We start from the raw sequence: 21,402 nt of genomic DNA on the forward strand, positions 1-21,402 counted from the left end.
ATCTTTCTGGGCCCTGCAATCTATATGCTGCATAGCTCTTGCCTATGGAAATGAAAATTTATGTTTTCTAACCCCTGTACAATAATTTCAATGTGCCCAGATCTCCAAAGTAAAAAGCAGTAGACACTGCATTGGTTGTCTGACACAGTACTCATAATAATGTTCAAGAGCTGCAATGTAAGAGCACGCAGACGAATAAAATCTCCTCTGAGAGGGGTTTCTGTACTTACAATCTTCAGGATACCAATGTCTATGGAAAGGCTGCCTGTATAATGATGGTTCCTCCTTCTCATGTCTCGTTGAACACTGACTTACCAGTACATTAAATGTGTAGCCTAAATTATCCTTTTTATCAGCAATTATTACTTCTGCTAGAGGGTAGTAGCATTAAGAACATTAGGGGAAGTGCACTATAAGACAATGTGGTGCACTCTCTGGAAAAAACCCTGAGATTCTTTGTTTCAAAGAGCAAATTTGTAAGTAAGAAAAAGCTTCCAAAATATTGATATAGTACAGATGGAATGATTTGATTCATTCACATTAGCTGCTTAAATGACTCTAGAGATATAGGTTAGCAGATGGGATGTTACTTAACAAGGCTTCAGATACTGGATCAAGATGCAAAACTGAATTGGATGATAGCTGATAGTCTTTTACAAACATTAGAATTGAGCTAATATACATGAACTAATGAACTACTATTTGTTCCAGAGTCTGGTATAGCTTTCAGAAAGCAGTTTCAAGGACTCAAATACTACATCTATGTATTGTCTGAATTATGGGGAAAAAAACCCCACCTAATCTTTTTTACTGAGTCCTAGACTTGAAGTCCTACTGAGCTGAAGGCTTGCTAGAGACACTTTGAGGGGCAACACAAGAAGATTTAAAGACGCTAACAGCTCCAGGCTCTGCAAAGTAGGCAACCATTCACATAGAGTTTAAGAAATCTAGATATATATAAAAAAAAGACTGGATGGTCTGATGCCATGTGGGTGTCAGTGATGAAGTATTTCAAATATTGTGTTATACCTCAAGAGAGTTCATCAGACAAGATTGAGATAAAGTGTCATTCTAATTGCAAGTATAGGCTAATGTCAGTAAATAATGGAGTTAAACGAGTTAAATGAGTTAAAATGAGACGGTGGTCTCCAGCCTATGCAAGGCAAGCTTGTGGGATAACAGCTTTATCTCCTGTGACAGCTTGGATCCTCTCTACAACAGGACAACATAATGCTGATGTGGTGTTGAGCAGAGCTGACCTGGCATTTAGGGAGCATTGAGACCACAGGGAAGGGAATATGGATGCAGTAGCTGGGCAGCAAGAAGAGCCCCACATCATGTGCTGAAGGCACAGCAGTCTCTGGAGACAAGCTATATTGAGAAGCTTCCCTAGCACCAAGGTGACAGTTACTCCTCCTGGCACAGAGACCCCAAAGTACCTGATTTTGGGGGGTGTAAGACAGACCTAGTTCATATATTACACTCCAGCAACCCTGGGCAGTTGTGAGCAGCCAATGATGAAGGAGGAGAAAAAGTCAAGAATCCATTAGCCACTTATCAGACAAGGGCATGGCAGGAGATAAGAGCATTATAAGGGATCCTTTAGGAATGTTATCCGATGCATTAATTCCTAGCCTACTCAAATCTGTGTTTCCTCCCCTTAAGTTCTCCGCTGCCAATTAATGTATCTTTGATCTAAATAGCTAAACTGGGTGTTTGGGAGTGGGAAACTGGTACTTATCAAGGGACACTGAATGATGCAATTTTGTAGCCTGTCTTTGAGGGGGAAAATACAGAATAAATCAATAATTTTCAGAAGGCTCCCTGAGGTAATTGTGGGTTTTTTCCCCTGTCAACCACCCCTAGAGGAATGGTTATATTTCCTTATCTCACTAAAGCATTCTGTCAGTTCTTGGAACTACAAAGTGGACCTTTATGCAGTAGGTGGGCACACACACCGATAAAAGTGCTGATCGTGATCATCTTTCCTAAGAAAACAAATATGATTCCACATGCCTTAAGCATTGAGGAGTGTGGGAAACAGCTTCATAATCAGCCATCTGTAGCAAGTGGTATCACTGTACCACAGATCTACAAAATGAAAGATAGGTTTGAAAGCAGATGAACTAAATCCCCTGTGTAAAAAGTCCAATCACATATAGAGGCTCTACAACTATCTTTAAATATATGCTGAATATCACTTCATATTTCACTTATTAACACCAAAAAGGTCTCGCCTCTCTCTTATAAGTACTGTTGTGGAAAGTGAAATCCTTCAGCTCTCCCAGTGGTTCTGCAGCTGCTGGTACAGCATCACCAGCTGTGTCAGGTAGACGTAGATTTACTTGATGCATTTCTGTGAGCCATATCCTCCTGCTCCAAAGAAGTTTCTAAAGCAGATACAAGTTAAGTCACTCAGATCTGGTCATTTGATGATAAAAATCATCAGGTAACATTACACAGAAGTTAGGAGTGTTTTTAAGATTTTGTTTTCTGAGAACTAACCAACAGGAACACCATCATCTCTGGAATGAAGTTGGTCTGTTATCCCTATTTTGCAAAGGTACATTTGTCAGAAGTGAGTGTGGTTCTAGGAAAGCATACTTTTCAGAAAAGAATGGTGTTCTGAAAAATGTATGGAAAAGAGTTGCAGAATTGCCAATATGTGCTGTTTGACAACATGGAATGCAACTGCTCCATTTAACTTGAAAACGTCTGTTTTGCATTCAAAGGTAATTGGAATAAAAAGGTCAAAGCTAAAATATGTTGCAAAAAGATTGAAACAAAGATTTGATTCACCCAAATAATAGGGATTTTTTCCTTTAAACATGTTAATTCCACACGTTTTTAGAATTTTTATTATCAGTTTAAACTAGAAAACTCTTCCATGCTTAAACTGCCCTGTGACATAATAACTATTTCCTGATCACTGGCAATAGTCAGGTTCATTAATGCATAACAGATCCGGGATAGACCTCCAGCATTCATCCCAGGAAACTCTGAATCAGGCACAGCAGGAACTTGAACCCAGATCTATTTTGATTAAATGAAATTTGTCAGTGAAAAACAGTTTCCTCAAAGAAATTTTCCACAAACTCTAATGAGAACCATATACTGAGGGACATCCTCCTGTGACCAGAATTTCGAAAGCTGCAGACCTCTCAAAATCAAACAGAAAAGCAATTTTTCCATTTTGGAACCTCAATTCAGTCCTGCAATGATTAACCCCTCATCCTTGTGACTCTCTCCCTCTAGTACTCTCACATTTTATTTCAGCTAAAATTACTTTCATCCTTTATCAGCTTGCCTGTACGAATTTGTGCAGCAGCTGCTATGTCCATTGAAGAGTGAGATTCATGTGAATAAAATAGTTCTGACCCTCCGAGTCCTTCATGTCTAAGATAAAAACCCACTTCCACATTTCCTTAGGGATTGTTTTACCTATCTCTAGCCAAATAATAAATATCAGCAAGAAAAGCAGCAACATAACTCAGATATTGAAGGAAGTTAAACCCTTTCTTAAACATATTGCCAGCTTCCAAAATGCCAGCTTCAGAAAAATGCTTTCTCTGTTTGTTTCTTCCATTCAAATTGCATGGATAAAAGGACCTCTTGCCAGACAGATCAAGCTGTGTCTGGGGGCTTGTGTTGTAGCAGGAAAAAAACTTCAAAAAGGCATCAGGGCTCATATTCCCAGATTGCTCCCTCCTTTCTGGACAAAAAAAAAAATCATTTTTCTACCACTGGGAAAACAGACAGATCAGTACCAAACTGCAGCTAGCCCAGCAGTGCATTCCTGTGCCAGTGTGGGCTCCAGGACCATGTCTTACCTAAGCACAGCCTCCTCTACTGCTTGCTTTCCTTTTTTTCCTTTCACTGCCAGGTACAGACTCTGACTGAAAGATCAATGGAGCTGCTATGATACAAAAAGAAAAATTTCTTACACATGTATTATCTTTGTATGACCGATAATGTTTCCAAGAAAAACTTCTCTGATGGCAGAGCATTGCAATCCTGAATGTTTTATGTTTTCCCTTTGTTGGAAAACAAGTCCCCTGCAGTTAAAACATATAGAATATATATTTAAAACAAAAAAACCACAGGAAATTCCCTAAGTAATTATTGGAGATGGCAGAAAGGAAAAAAGAAACAGCATTTTCCACTGTGCTTATCTTTCCTTCTATTTACATTTTCAATATCCAACAAGGAGCTGGGTACACGTTCAGATTCAATTTCCAGTCACCTCCACACTGGTACACAAGGGGAACTCTGCCTGTGACAGAGCTAACTTCATGCCTGAAAGCTACCTGAGCTGAGTGAAACAACTCACCCACAATTTCATCAACTATTAACAGAGCCTATTGTGAAGAGTCATCTCCATGTTGCATTTACTTTGTAAACTTTAAACAAAATTCATTCCATGTCAATTCACACCATGTTCTTTTATCTACATGAGGACAGCTCTGTGTGTGTCTGTAAGACAGTGGCAGCATGAATCCACATCGGTAGTGCAAATCCACATTAAAAATAGGTACAGCAGTACTGGGTTCTGGAAAGACAATCCACCAATACTGTGGATCCTTGGGAGAGATGGAGAAAACATTTTGCCAAAACAATCATTCTTCACATCACCTCTATCCTTAAAGTCCCTATGTCACCAGATCCAGGGAAACAGGATCGACACATGAGCAGAGGAGGAAAGAGAGGCAGACCCAGTTTTCCCAGGAGAACAAATCCTCTGCAGATGCTGGGAGTGACTGGTATAGGACAGCATTTGAGCTGATGCTCAATTGAAACCTAATTGTTAGTAAATAATTATTACCATACAGTGATAGTTAAACCTACTTTGCATGAGAATTCATTATGAGAATGGCAAATAGCAATTGTGACAGAATGAGCTTAAATTCATTCTTACAAATTTATGAAATAACAATCCTATCTATGCAGACTTCATTTACTAGCTGGTAAAATGAGCAGAAATAAAGGAAAGCTAATAGATAAATCCCCTAAGCAGCTCCAAATAAAATGTAAAACTAATGCTAAACTGCACAAAATAAAAGGCATTATTAGCTTTGAGTTTAGTTTGTAACTTTACAACATGCTTATGCTTTTCATTAAAAGTGGTAAGATAATAAAAGTAGCAATCAATAATGAAAACCTATTCTAATTTGATGTTTCTAGACTTTCTAGTTTGTTTCTAAACTTTCTTGATTGTTTTTGTTTGACAAATTCTGATTTTCATCAAAAGGAATTCTCACAGAAAATTCTCACTATCAATTAGCAATTTCCCTCCCAATCATCTGTAAGGGACAAGTGTGGCAGTTCTCTAATGACTTTTTTTATTAGCAAAGACAGACAGTTGGGAACAGGTTGAGTGTCTGTAATTAGCACTGGGCTAGTAAAAAACCAAACCAGAAAATAAAGAAATGTTTATCAGAAGTAAATGCTTGAGTATGTCTGTCCCAACTCTTTTCTTTCACATTTGTTTTTCTTCAAATTTTATGCCAACATGTTCAAACAGCACTTTGTTCCCTCTTTTGTTTCTGCATGTACTGTAAATTTCAGCTCTGCAGAGAAAGGCCACTCCATTCCGTGCTGCATCCATTGAAGACCTTTTTCAGTGCGCAGCTCTGTGAGCAGTGGAGCTAATGATATCTGGCTTCCAGCAGCTCTGTGTCTCTTGGTTGGGCTCTCTGACGTCTAATAAGGTGTGACTGCCAATTAAAGCCTTTCCTGTGGCTGACAGAGTCCTAACAGTGCTGTCCCATGTGGATTCTCAGAGGTCTAATAAAGGTGAGCTCATAGTGTGCTTGCACTTACAGTGAAGGAATGCAGGCACGCTCTCTCCCCTGCCTGACTTTTTTGTTTTCTCAAAACTTGTTAGAACAAAATACTTTCTATCTTCTGGCAATTTCAGTGGAATGGCCACAAATCTCAAATATGACTGAAGATACTCAAATGGACGTACAAACACATATCGAGTTTCTTTGGGAATATGGTCTAAAAACTGCTATTTGCACAGGAGACAACACTTTTCTCAATCAAAGGACTTCTGTCTGAAAAGTGGGTTTGCCTTAAGTGGCATTTTCGTTTCCTTAAAATTGTTAGTGGGTGTAAAGAGCCAACCCCTGAATCATGTCTTGCACAGTATCGGTGGTCTGGCACTGCATCCAGCAACCTATTCTTCATTCATCAGTTTAAATGGTGAGAAAATCAGCTCCTGCACCTTAACTTCTCTGTGTCATGGGCAGTTTTGTACAGAAAGGTTTTGTTCTTCTACCCACTGAGCCACAGCCTGCATCAGAAACTTCACAGCGTCCAGCTGGTGTCAAAATGTGCCATATCTGCCATTGGAGCACTCTCTGCTTGGCACAAAGCAAAGCCTTCAGCCTCTGTTCTCACCATGTACTGGTGTAAGGACAGGCTGGGGGCAAAGGAAGGGTGGACTCTTTGGGAGCCCAGGCTAAAGAAGCACAGCCTTGCTCTGCCACTCTGAGGGCACCTCTCACCAGTAGTGAGAACTTCATTCTCCTCATACAGAGCTAAGATGAGACACAAGGAAAGACTGAGTCCTTCCTCTGCATTCAAAATCACACTGTTCACTGCAAGACAATTTTTATTTTTTTCCCAAGTGTTATCAGTATAAACTTCAACTGGAACTGTCAAACAGAAAGGCAGCTCCATCACTGCCCTGCTCTGCACTCCCATGATTTCAATCTCTTTTAGTTCTTCACTCTGCATGCCATTAAATGACATAAACAATTCCTGAATAAGAATTTTTTTGCCTGATCTAGTCCTCACTTAACTCAGGTGTCATAGTCTTCACTCACTTCAACAGACACTGAGATGGGCTTAAAAGAACAGTAATGAAGTGCATGGAGAACCAGCTCTCTACTTTGCAGTTCTGTAGCCATAAAAAAATGTATAGTGAATTTGCATCAGAGCCCTAATGAAAATTAGAAATAAAGGAGGGAGAGGAGTAATATGATAAACTATCATAGCAAACATTTACTTCACAGGGTTTTGTGGGTTTTTTTATTTTTTGAGATTGGGGGAAGAAAATGGTAGCATCCAAACATTAAGACAAGACATAATGCTCATGAAATGGTATTTTTTTCCCCCTGTCATTTCAAAGTGATAATATTTTTGGAGCCTTACTTTTATTTTCTGATACCCAGGGCATTTTATACCATGTAGAAGAGTTCCTCACAGGGTTTCACATTTGCACAAATACAATAACAATGCTCTCTCATAGATCAAGTCCCACTATTTTGTGGTGGAAAAGCCTGTTTATTCACACACAAAGGGCCATCCTGCTGTTATAAAAATCTCTCAGCTAAATGCTTCAGTAAAAAGCCTGCTGAAGAAAAAATAATAATCAAACTGTCCTGAATCCCTTGAGACTCTGGCTCCAAAAAGGTACCAACAAGAAAGCTCCTTGAAAATGTTACAAAACCCACAAGCAGTCTCATAAAAACAACTGCATTCTGTGTTTGAAGGAGATTTTATCTTACAGAGGCAAAACCCATCACTATTGCTTTCCTATCATGGGTGTCACACTTCCAGAACAGTTTTGTTCTTCCTCAGATCCCTGAGTACTCACACACAACTGGTGTTGGGCAGAAGAGAAAGGCACAGGGCAGATCCAGCTTCATGGCAGCTCTGCCTCTGAGGTGGGGAACGTTCCCACCTTCTTCCCCTGCCTGAGAGAAGAGGAGGGGCATGGTGCAAGGTCTAGAGGCAGCAGGTGTGCATGGGCTGAATACAACTCAGTGAAGACAAGAGCACAGCACCCATAGGAACAGGACTGCAAGGCACTACATCCCACCCAAGACAAGAGGGGGATGAAGATGGGTGAAGCTGGGCTTGAAACAGGGCTCAAGGAAAAGCTGCAGGTTGTCCTGCTGGGGAGCAGCATTATATGGGTGGATTTTAAAGTGCTGCTATGTAGAAAGCCTTGCAGACATCCATGTCTGCAACAGGGGCCAAGTGTGGCCTCTATACATCACAAGAACAGAAATTTGTTTGAAAAGGAACCTGTATTCTTTACACAACAATGAACAATATTCCAGATTAATAAAAGTATTCCATACCAGAATATAATGCTAAAAGACCATCATGAGAAAAGCATACTTCAGAAAGTACCTCTTTGTTCTACCTTTTTTTTTTGTTACATCTGCTAGAAATAATGACTACAGAATCTCTTTCAACAAAAGGTCATTTATGTCAATGGACAGAACACAGAGGATCAGATCACCTGCTGTAATTGCAAATTAATGCTCTACTGCTAATGCATTAACTACACAATATTGATCTACAATTGAATCATACAGGCTACTGTGAAGTGATTTTTACTTTAATATTTCTACGCTTTTATTGCTTTTTCCATAATGCATTTTCTCTTTCCGCTGGAATTTTCTATAATTGTTTCCAATTTTAATTTCCTACAGCAAGATGACTTTAAAAAATGTATGTCTCTTTCAAAGGCTTGCAAAAATCTAACAAACCATCAATGTGGCATGGTAAATCACATACATGATGCAAAAAGATGAAAAAAAATCCATATACATGTTATTTTGATAAATTGAGGCTTTAAAAAAGCTTACTTAAATTAAAAATAAAATACTTCAGCTTCACTGGAAGCCTGTAGTAATGACCCATTCCTCAGAAAGATGCAGCTAGATATTTCTGGAGCTTTTGGTATGCAATGAGTGCAGGATTACCTCTGTAAATAAAATTTTTTTTAAAATTTCATGCCTGTACTGAAAAGGGATTGGTGGATTTGTGTATGTTAAAAAATAATATAGTGCTATGGAATCAGTTGAAGAATGATTTAAATGTTTCAACATTTTAAATGAAAAATTAAAAAAACAAGTGGGGTCTTTTTGCAGGTGCTTCTGAAGTCCATAAAGGGGAAGAATACTGTTAAACTGCTGTATGAAATTTTAATCCCAGCTACTACTGACTATAATGATCCTGTTTGTTTTCTATACCTGCTGTAAACTTCCTTACACACAAACCTTTTGTAAGTAATGACACTAAGATGTTGCACTCCATCTTCTAAAGTAGGGGAGAGAACACATTTTGAATACTGAAACTCTCCCCAAACCATTTCCCAATATAACTTCTTAAGATCACTTGAGGTGGTTATGGCATATAGCAAAATATGGCTTACCACCTGACTCCTGACTTGCATTCCTGTGTATGATGATTTTCTAAATGGAAAATAAATCCCCATGTTTTAAAAATAAAAGCAATTGGAAAAAATAATGGAGAACTGATTGTAGGCGGAATAGCTGCAGAGGAAAACCTGATCTTGCTTTTAATGGAAGAACATTTATTATTCATAAACCTTTCCTCTAACAGATATGCCACATTGCAATTAAATCAACTCACACAAAGCCTTCTTATTATCCTGGTCCATGAATGTCACACTCCCATGGCAGAGAAGACACAGGACTCTTGTTAAGCCATAATGAAGGGAAGCCCAGTGGCCAAGCAAGTGCTGTTCTCCCAGGCTCTCTAGCTGGGCTCTGTGGATGGATCAATACAGTCTGTGCTGCATAGTGGTATCAGACTGCATTTAATGCTGGGTGATCTGACATTCCCTACCCTTTTAAAATACTCCACATGAGGAATTCTGTGTAGCAGGGTGATGATAGTAGTGGCAGTATGCATTCCTCAGTCTTGAGCCCACCGCCCATTTGGCACAGCTGAGTACAAAGCTCACTCCAGCACTGCCAAAGCCCAGGCTGTTTGCTTTCTGCCTCTGGATCAGTCATAAGGTGTCCCTGTGGTTTTGGAAAGACGAAGTCAGACGACAAAATGTGCAGTTCTGTGCCAGTCCAAGCATCTATTCAGAACCACCTCCAACAGTGTCCAAAGCAGATACTTTAGATAAGGCTATGGGACACACATAATTCCTCCTGAACAGTCTCAGCTTCTACCTGCTAAACCCAGGGCCTTGCTATGCAGTGAATCTTAATATGCTGAATCATTCAGTAGGTCACATTATTTGATGCTATCTCCAAATTCTGTACTTGCTCTGTATTTTGGTACTGAGAAAGCAGAAGTGAACTGTCAAAGCTGTTATGATATGCAACAGAGGTTGTGACTGTTGAAGGAACAACTTGGGCATTTGATATAAAGGATATGAGAGAGAGATTGGGATTCAGGGAAGAAGTATATTAGCTGCCTATTTGTATGACCTTGTTAAGAAGGAAAACAACAGCAATGATTCTCATTATCCTAATTAGGTTCCAAAGATGACCTGTGAAGATGAGGCTGTCTTCTCTATCACGACGTATCTTGTCTGAGCAACAAATAGAAGTTTCAGTCTAGATACAGTCAAGTACATTTCTTCTAGGACTGTCTATAAAGATTACTCATTTCCCTCTCCCTTCTGTTTGTCCTTCCCAACATGAGGAAAAGACTTATGGCCTGTATTCACAATCTTGCATGAAGTTTACTAACTGCTTATTTTTAAATAAATGCAATTGAACTAGTTCAGACCCTTACCTACACAGCCACTTTAGAATCTGAGATTTATCTGAGATTAGTTTAAATGACTTCCCTACTTTAGTGAAACTGAAATAAGCCACTCAAACTGAGGATAGGTTTGATCCAGAGGAGTTTAAAATCAGTTCTAGAGATGATTTAGGTTAAACTGGTGAAACTTAAGGACAAGAAAAGAGTTTTTTCACCATCTCTGGGAAAAATCTGCTGAAAAGAGAAATTGCTCTGTAAAGGGCAGTAGAAGAGTATAGATCCAAGTAACTTCTGGAAGTCAGTTTCAGAGAACTTATCACTAAAAAGAAAAGAATAATTAATGTTTTGTAAATCAAATATTCTTTCTCTTGAGCACTGACTGGGATGTCTGCATTAAATTATATTTCAGAATTTCCCATTACCATTGGGGTAAACCAACAAAAAAAGAGAAGAGAAATAAAAAATAAACAGCTACACGATTTATATAAAGGAAAAACACATAAATGACATCAAAAACCTTCATTTTTAGTCATTCAGAAACAGATACAGCAGGCATAGAACAGAAAATCATTCCACACTGTGTATTTTAGATCATGTAAAATTGTTACGGACAAAGCCATCGAATCTGCAGCTCTATTAGCAATAACAAATGAAATGCATCTGGAGCACTAAAAACATTTCCTTGGCAATCCTTTTTTTTTTTTTTTTGTAGACAAATGCTTCTCTGTAATTTGCACCATTACTTAGTATTTATATAGAAGGAGCTCTCAGACCATTGTGTAAGGAAGGTAGACCTTTTGTCTGTCAATGCAAAAAAAGAGTTGGAAGCACTTTCATACAGCTAAAAAAAAAAGAAATGGTATTATTATATTCAAAGAACATAGGAAGTATATAAAAAAGCAGTAGCCTTCTACTTCAGCTCCAAGAGATGCTAACTTTGATGTGCATTAAAAAAACCCAACCAAACCTAAACACTGAGTTGGCTTTTTTTTTTTTAAACATAGCAAACAAATGACTAATCTCAGCAGTCACTGTAGCTGTTTAAAAAGGCTGGTCACACTCAGTCTAATTTCAATGTCAAAGTGAATTGTGGGAATGAAACCACTCCAGTCATCCCATGGAGTGACACAAAGCCAATATCCACAGGATCCACAGCTGCTGTTGTCTATGGTGGGACCTACAGATAAAGGGGCATCTACCAGAATGTAACAATATATAATGGAATAATATAACATAAAGACCACCTGCTCCTCAGCCATTCTAACATGTATGCTGCAGTGGTGCCCTGACATGCCTAGAAGAGCAGGTAAGGGGCTGATTTCCAGCCAGTTTTCTGGTGCCCACAATACCAGGCCATCAAGACTTTCTTCCTTGACAAGGACTAACTAACCATGCCTGTCTAGCAAGGACTTCAAAACAACCCACCAAGCAATGTAAACAGCCTCCACTATTGTATGCAGTTTGACACCTCACTCCAATGCAATGCCAGCACCATATGCAGGAGCTACACCTCTACACCTCCTGTTTCAATAAACATGCTTAAGGGACACAGACGCCTAGATAAACAAGAGTTACTTTAAACTAGCTCCCTGTGAGACCAAAGTAGTACTCTTTGAAAGCCCTCTCCCCTTGAGAAGGCTCTTTGCAGAAAAATAAAGCTGAGAATAAAGGAAGAACAGATAGCTCAAGCTTAACTCTGTGCCAACCCCGTTTGTATGACAAGGGAGAAATGTTTAAATTTTAAATCCTGTAAGTCAGAGATAAAAAGTGGTAACAAAATCGTGGCTAGCCTTTTCCCAGATTGGTATTGCAACACCCAAAGTTGTCTTTTGGCAACTCCTCCTCCTCCATCTGAAATGAATGTCTCTTAGCAAGAAGCGTGAAATTAAAAACATGAAAATTCCTTTCAATGGTATAAAACCCCCCACTATCTGAATGTCTGAAAGGAAGATACATTGTGATCTTAATTACAGTTATTTCAATTTTAACATTTTTAGAGAAAGAAAAGGTACCTGTAAAACAGAAGCCCCACTGTGCAGAAATTGAAGCCCAGTTTCAGCAGAATCAATTCCTCCAGTTGCTAAGATGGGAAATCCTGGGAGAGCACGGGCTATGGCAGACACTGCACGGAGGGCAATGGGCCTAATAGCATTTCCTACAGAAAATCAGAACATTTTGTTAGCAACATCAGAACAGACACTGATGTAACTAGCACATCCCTCATGGTAGGAACATCAGGAACTAACATCTAATTTTGAAGTGCAGAGGTAATATTCATTTATAAACTGACACCAAGTGGGTTTCAAATGGTATCAATACTTGTAAAGCATTATGCATTTGGCTGAAATACAGAAAATGGCAGAAACATTTGGATTAACATTGCAAAGCTGGCTTGAACATTTTAGTTGATGCTCAAAACAAAGACTAACAATGTCTGAGACACAAAGCAATACTTTACCACACAGTACACCGTAAATAGTGATTTATGTTTCTACATAAAGAATCAGGTTGATTTTTTGAATGTAGATGTAGTCCAAGTAAGAGCGAATATCTCATTTATTTATGTCCAACTAAAAATTGTTTAAAAGTGCCATTTCACTGCACTTGACATTTCATTTATTTTTTATTCCCCTCTGGATGTTTGCAGATTCAGATAATCTTTAAGTAAGCCTCCTTTAACTATTAACATAATAGTAAAAAGCTCAAAAGAATAAAGTATATTCATTTATGGTAGTTTCTCCAAGACTGGAGCTTGCATTTCTAATAGTTTATAGAGGTTGAGTCAGACAATTCCCTGCTATATTTAGAGGACATACAACTGAAATCTCACTACACTGTGCATGCAATGCATCTGTTTTGGCTACATCCTATTGATGGTATGCAAGTATTTAAAATATGCTCATTAAATGATGGATAGCATAGACAGCTGACAGGTTGAGTTATTTATTTTTTAGGCTAGTTGGGATTTCTCTTGATAACTCCCATATTATTAAAATTTCAACTTAATTTAGAGAACCTTTAGGATAATTTGATGTCATCATTGGACAACAATACAGTAGTGGAAGGGAGGGACACATCACTCCCAGAGGAACTGCCTGGCTGTGGCAGTGACTGTCAGCCTTTTTTTTTTTCTCCCTTCTCAGTGCTGCATTAGGTAACTTGGGTAAATAACATGACATAAATGCTTCTGAACACCCTCCATAGGTATTTTTATAATCTTTAAAACTTTGACCTTCTGCGAGAGAAAAATAACCAAAGGGGAAGGAAGAAAGAAATAAAACCAATGCAATGAATAAAGCAAGAGTGACAAGAAACCACAAATAAGAGGCGTGGGAAAAGAGCCCAGGCAGAAACAGTAGCTGCTGCATCACCACACCTCTGCTTAGATGCCTGACCAACATCTTCATCTTGAGACAAAAATTCCATCGGGACAAGCTGTGTTGGCATTCTTTATCTCCCTTTTCTGAGACAGAAGTCCAGCAGCCTGCTGGCTGGATTTTAATATAAGAAAGTCTGTAGTGAAGGGTTAAACTGCTTTTTCACAAGCTGACCTGTCTCACTGAACCCCAGCACCTACCCTCCCTCCAGCATCCCTTCAGTGCTTCCTCTCAGGCAGAGTTTTACTGGTCTCTACAAAGGACCTACTGTTGGCTCAGGATTTTGCTCTCTAGAAAGAGCCTCTGCTGTGCTTTGTGCATCAGGTAGGACCTCCCAGTCTAGCTGCAAGGGTCAGTGAGGAGAATGATCCCACACAAGTTCAGGTCACAAAACCTGTCATGTTTTGCTTTAAATAGGACAGCTGCACTGTCATTTTGTCAAGGAACTGTTTTTCAGGGTAATTTTCCATTATGGAAAACTGAAATTTGGTTTGTCTTGACCATTAAAAACACTCTGTCTTCAGCTCACAGTGCCCTTTCCAACATATCCCTGCCCCTCACTGTAATCCCAAGAGACAACACTGAATTCTCAGGAGAACCTGGTCCATCAGTATTAAACACATTCACACCCAAAAGCTCAGCTAAGCTGTCTCTATTGACACTTGCTCTGGAGTCAGCACAAAATTATCTTCTTGGGCAATGACAACTTCTGCTGCCTCAGGACAGACATCTTCTCATTAAATACTTAATAGAACACCTCATCTTTCTTCAACAGCTGGTCTTTGCACCTGAGCAAAAAACAGAATAACCACTGCCTGACCAGACAGACTTTTCCATCTGCCATCAAGATACACTGGATATTCTTCCATCCCTGTATTAGGGATCAGAACTGCTCACAGGCTTTACATAGATACTTCTTGCAAAGTACTAGTTTAACAGAGACTAGAGACACAATATTATCAGCAACTAAACTTGCATTTGCATAAATGGATGACCTCATCCAAGATGCACAATTGATGTGTTTTCATGAAAACTAGAGCCTGATTCATAAAAATTAGAAAGCTCACCGTAACTGCCTTAAAGAATCTAAGATCACAACAGAATAGATCACAGAAAGGAGCTGGAGTTGAACAGAAAATTTCCGTAGGACACTAATGACTATTTGCCATCATTTGAGCTAGATTGGTTGTAACATGTTTGAAAGGAACAGAATGATTCTCTGAAAGAGGATGACTGCTAAGTGTCCAAAAACCAAATATTATGACAGAATTAATGGTCCAGTCTTAGAGAAATGCTTGAGAGAAAAGTAAAAAAAAAAAGAAACCATGCTGTTTGCTCTGATAGATTGATTTATAAAGCCTTTTGGAAGGCATAAGGCCAAAACATACACTATACAGCCAAAACCACTGAAAATAATCTCATCGAAAAACAATAGTTCATGAAATTCTTCAAATATTCAGTGTTTGAAATTGAAGCTAGAAGTAAGCATCAGACTTGCTATATTGCTTTCAGGCACTGACACAGCTGCTCCAGAGTCTTACTGGGATGAGGTAGTTGTTTATTAGAAAGGTGAAAGAATACAGACACTGGTAACTCTGACATCATGTGGCTATAGGGAAATTTCTTCCAATCTGCATGAGTTAAAACCTGACATCTGCCTTGAGGCATGAAGGTTTATACTCTTTTAACCTCAATGTACCTCTTAGAGTTTGCATTCAATCAGTTTTAAAACCTTATAGACCCTTGACCTTAATGATATCTTGTAGCAAAGAGTTCCACAAGAAAATATTTCCAGAATATAATTGTTCTTCAGATTGATTAAATTAGCCACCTCACTTAAATGACTGTCTCTATACAATGGTCAGTAGAGAAAAAGGAGAAAATGACAGTTTATTTAAGGTTTCAGCTCAATAGGTAATCAGAAAGACCTCCATTCAGCCCAAAGAAATCAAGTATATGATTTGATGAAGTCTAGCAGAGATGGCAATGAGACTTAGAATGTATTATGGAACATAGGTAGTTTTTAGTACTAGATGCACTTGATATTCATAATATGAGTTATTACTTTCATTTGGTGATTAGTAAATTAGTGATAAATTGGTATGATTGCAAAAGTATTCCATTCATTTATAATTCACCCAAATGAATTTAAAAACATTACAGGAGTGCTTCTGATGAGAGTAAATAAATGGCTGTAATGACAATCAGAGGGTTGACTAAGATGTCACCAATCATCCCAGCATTTTTTTTTATAGTCTACAGCACATGGAACAAGCACAACATAAGGTGAAGCCATTCTCCCAAACATTTCTTGAGCAACAGTTCAGAAGCTTCCCACTCTGTAACAAAAGCTGCTGGTCTGGAATATAATGTAATTTACTTGTGATAAAGATCCCACTGCCTAATGAAATGGTGAAACAACCTTCCAGATTAAAGCAAAAAACCCAAACAAAATCAAACAAGAAAGAATACAAACAATAGTGATGCCAAGCTATTAAAAAAAAAAAGGCAAATAAAAAAAAGGCAAATGAACATTCAATTTGATCTAGAGTCTCTATTTTCTTGTATTTTGTATGAGTAACCTAGGAAGGTAATAAATTCCATTACAGAGATTTGTGGAGAAGGAGTTTTTAAAAGGTTGAAATAAAGGAGATTTAATGCCAAATTTTAAAGGAGCTGTAAGTAGTAGGGGGAATTTGCAGAATGTTGTCTGATAAATCCAACGGTATTTAAGAAGCTGAGGTACAAATCCAGCATGCATTTGAAAGACAGCTCACATACTAAAAGATAAGCATCTACCACATACTTTGACACATTGGGACCTGTAATTCCACTAGTTAAGCACCCGTAGCTGAGGAAACTGCTGATACGGTACTCTCTTGATAGGAGTGTTACAGCTGCTACCAGATGCTAGATGTGGCTATCATTTACCTTGCTGCAAAATAATGAGATTTAATAAACAAAGTCCATTTATCCAGACCTCAGGCAGGGGAGTGAGATATAAAAATGAAAGACAGACAGAAAAATACCTTGTGGAGATGACATGCTACTCTATATTGAAATCTGCTCTTTCAAATCTCATTAATTATGGAACAAATACTTGCTATTATATGAACAATGAAATAATTATATGATGTCATGTTTTCTTGCCTTAAAAAAAGAGCTTTGGCTCTATTTTTCTATTAGGGTCATAATTCTTCTCATTCTGTGCAATGTAAAGTAAAATTACTTTTTAGTTTTCATTATACTACACTGCAGTTCTTTAGAAATTTAATATGAGTTTTAAACCACTGAGTCTGAATACTACAAAGAAAAAACAGCTGATGTATTGTTGTTGATTAATAAATTACTGCTAAAGTCTGTGCTGCTAAAACATATAAAACACAAAAATCTCAGCAACATCACCTTTCTTCCCTCTATAGATGCCTTCTTGGAAGACAACTGACATTGTTATCTCCCTGGCTGCTAAAGTTTATAAAGCTAATGACAAAAGAAGCCAATGACAGCAAATACCAGACTTGGGTGAAAAGCATTACATAACTGAAATGCTCTGGGAAAGTTCAGGCATTGTAGACGATCAATCCAATGCTGCAAGACGTAACTAGATAAGGAAGTTTGGGAAATCAGAAAAAAAACCCCAGAAAACATAATTCTTTGTTAAGACATTGTCTGCATAACGTATATGTTGCCTAATACTGGTTGTCATAGTACTTTATATAATCTCATTTACAAACAGTCCAAGCAAACATGCAGGTTACACTCAATCCAGTTGCATGACATTCCTTCTGATTGCAATTATTCTGCACGTTCTTTCTCTCTCCCACCTGTAGGTGGCCACCATAAGCTACACTTATCAAATAACTCATTAGCAGGGTTTTCAATACTGTCATATCCAGATAATTAGCAATTTATTTAAATAACCAATTTCTGTGGAAATAATTGCCATGGAATGCCCTGAACCTACTTTTTATAAACTATAATAAAAGTGTTAAGATAATCCCTGACATTTGCAAATGCCATTAGTTCACCTTTCCTTTTGATAGTGCTGTGGCATTATGTTTAAACAATTACCCGATAACGCAGCAGTTTAATGAAACAGTGTAGCAGACACATCCTTCAAAATGGCCAGAGAATGCATTTATATGCAGAAGAAAAACCAATGAATAGATGTGTTTAGAGAGAAAGACTATCCGCAGCTGTTAGGAGGTTCTCCAAATGGGACACACAATATTCAGCACACCAAAAAGTATAGAAGATGCCCAAAAAGCAAGTGCAAGATGGACCTTGCCACAGCTTAAATGGTGCACAGTCCAGCACTTCTCAGGATCCTGAAAAGACACTTCTCACTGCTCCCTGTCTATTTCCCTGCCTGGTCAGTCTTTCAGTCCATTATTACCCATTAATAGACATTTGTCACAATCACTAACAATAATGTACTCAGCCGCTGGTTATTTCCAAGCAAAACATTTTAGTTATTCATTTACCAAATGGAGCGTCCAAGGGAATATTCATTTTACAGGATGCCTCTACATCAGTTAGTCTACATCTTCAAAGTGATGGCTATCTAATGCTTCATTTTATGGACGACTTGTGAAGGGTGATGCGCCAACACTACCAAATTAATGGTAAAGGTTCTGCTGACTACAGTGAAGTCAGGACTTTACCATAAGATTTTAGAATAAAGTTAATGATTCTGCAGATTTGAAACAATTTCCCTCTCACTCTGCTATAGCAGGTTCTTGAAACCATATCAATTGACTGCATTCTACTCATTCTGTCAGCATATCATGACTATCTTGATAAACTAATGGTGTGTTAACAGTTTCTTCGACAACTATTTCCTCCTTCCTTTTTATTTCAAAGCTTACTTCTCATTTGATTCTGTTTGGGATACCTATGGTTTTAAGTCCAACTTGTGACTGGAAAAAAGAAGCAATCATTTTGCTTCATCTTTCCTTTTAAAAGAAGTTAGCAACCAAATAGAAAAAAAGGTGGAGCTTTCGTAATCTTGGAGAAAAATCAGTGTCCTTTTTAAGATTTATTTTTACCATCTTTGAATTAATATGAATGATTATTTATGCTCTTGCAGATGAAAGTTCATAAAACCACCAGAGTTCTCATTCAATAAATGTTTAGCAGTCATCAGAGACTTCTCTCAATTAAAAATGTTAGAATCAGAGAAAGAGAGAGGGAAAAATTAAATTTTTCTTATCTGTAAATATTATTTATCCAGAAAGAGCTGGGGGAATTTTCACTCATATCAAACTTCAGTAGGAAAAATCAAGAGGACAGATACAAATTGTTTTGTGAATGCTGCAAGAAGTGGTTAAACATTTCCTAACGAAGCCATTCTTTCACTGAAAACTACAGATCCCCTAAAAATCGATACTTCTGGTCATCAGCATGAAACCTAGCAAAGCATTTTCTGTTGCAATTTATCAGATGCTCATTATTTAATTTCAGTCATGCTTTCTGTTTTGGTTTAACTTGAAGCTGGAAATTGTCTGACAGCATGCTTTACATGTTCTTTGCTTTGCTCAGTTTGCCCTTTCTTTCCCTTGATGGCTTCCCTATTGCTCCCCATCATGACTCGGAGCCTGAGTCAGCTGCTCTGGTGCAGTGGAGGTCAATACCATGTGCTGCTGAAGGAGGTCTTGGCACCTTTAGCACTGCACTCCTCCTCTGGCTAGGATAAACCTTGCCTTTTACCAAGAGAGTGCTAGTGCTAATCAAATAAAACAAATAACGATGTAACACTAATGAAAAGATAATAAAAGTAGTGCTAATACCCAATGTATGCTCCTAACATGATACAAAAAGACACCTGAATAGGGCCAGCATAATACTCAAGGAATAGCCTATCCAAAAAATACTGCCCCATTACCAGGCAAGACCACTGCAGCCATCACAGAAGGATAAATGAGTTCCTGCCAAATTCTGCTGGGCAATCCTTCCCCTTGAGAGATGTAAGTACTTCACTTTATCACTTGGTATATCTCACTGCCCTTTTTTTTGGTGCAGAGACCCAAAGCCTAGTAGAAATGTTTGTGGCTGTTTATGCATAAGCTTACAGATTTGTTCAAAGGCAGCCTTGCCTCTGTCAGCCTTGGCAGTGCTCCCTTTGTTTGAGATAGTTTTAACCTCCTTAACAACAACTACCATGGTCAACATGACCCTGGTACAAGAAAGTGGAACAGGCATGTCTACATGTCTGTGCCAGTACTTTAGCACATACATAATGCTAATGGCACAAAGGCAATTTAGTACATCTAAGGCCACACTGGAAGAGCAGTGACTGGCTGCTGAGCAGGGACTTGAGGCTCCTACACTGTATTTTTTTAAAAAAACAACAAAACTGACAAAATGCAGTACAACAACTTTTCAGGTTATTTACAAAGCCTGAAGCATACCTTGTGCTGTTTAATAACCACTTGTCTAAAAAGTCCATTACAGACAGGGAAGCAGAACTTTTGAAAGCACAGTGAACTAAAGAAACAAGGTCTAGGTAAATAGAAAGCTCAGATAAGGTATTTCTTTGTCCCTTTATGTAACTCAAGTTAATCCTTGTCCTAGTTTGAGGTGTATCTATTTTATTTTGCCTATCCCTCTATTTTATCTATCTCATCCAGTTGTTACTATCTAACAATAAGTAATTTTTTGTAGAGATATATTTAGATCTATTTATAGATACATAAAATATATTAAAAATATGTTGGCTCAATGACAGACTTTTGTGAAACAAATTACTCAGTTTGAGCAGAAAACACTGTATTTGCCTGTGCAATAGTGTCTACATATGCATCTACCATATTATTATTACATATCCATATAATCTGTGTGAGAATATATATATACACACGCACACTCAGTAGATGTATTTCCATATTCACATATACATAAAACAGTGGATGACACGTCCCCTGATAAAACCTGTTATTTCAACACTTCAAGTGAAAAGTGTTAAAATAAATGGCTCATCACATACAATGTGTTAAAATAAATGTTTATTTCAACACTATGTGTATCATAGCCATTTATTTCAACACTTCCCATTTCTCAAGACTCACACAACCAAGAGTAGGAGAACCGATAGCTACACCTAAGGTAGCTGAAGCACACAGCCCTACTCTGCTTGCCATAGGATGAGTAGGAAGTTATTTGACACTTTTTTCCTCCCAGCAATAAATGGAAACTACCTATCTTGACTGTTCATGGGGATCTGCATGTGTCTGTAAGCTGGTGGGCTGTAACATCATTTGGAAAAAAGGGCCGTACCAGAGTCTGTTGAGATATTTGGAAAGCAAGCTGCTGCTACCAGAGTAGGGTTGGGAAAAGAAGCAAAGCATGGGGGCTTTAGGCAATTTCACTTTGCAATTTTGGAGTTTGACATAAAAATCAACTCGGCAGAGATTTATGTGAACAAGAGCAAACACTATTCATACTGAAGGCTGGATGGGATGTGATTTTTGCATGACCAGATACAATCTGGTGATCAAACTATGAGTTAGCAGAGAACATCTGGCTTCTCACTATATCC

The 21,402-nt window shown here is 38.2% G+C and overlaps 1 protein-coding gene across 1 annotated transcript in view; it reads right to left on the reverse strand.

Annotated features, from left to right (window-relative positions):
• The window catches only part of LOC103800617 (dihydropyrimidine dehydrogenase [NADP(+)]-like), a 112,152-nt gene that overhangs the window by 53,288 nt on the left and 37,462 nt on the right, over positions 1 to 21,402 (reverse strand). Inside the window, exon 6 of the mRNA XM_009072999.1 lies at positions 12,501 to 12,643. Within this exon, the coding sequence (XP_009071247.1) occupies positions 12,501 to 12,643 (143 nt within the window). The remainder of the gene's footprint in view (positions 1 to 12,500; positions 12,644 to 21,402) is intronic.

This window comes from Acanthisitta chloris, unplaced genomic scaffold (genome assembly GCF_000695815.1).
Source record: "Acanthisitta chloris isolate BGI_N310 unplaced genomic scaffold, ASM69581v1 scaffold6704, whole genome shotgun sequence".
Taxonomy (NCBI): Eukaryota; Metazoa; Chordata; class Aves; order Passeriformes; family Acanthisittidae; genus Acanthisitta; species Acanthisitta chloris.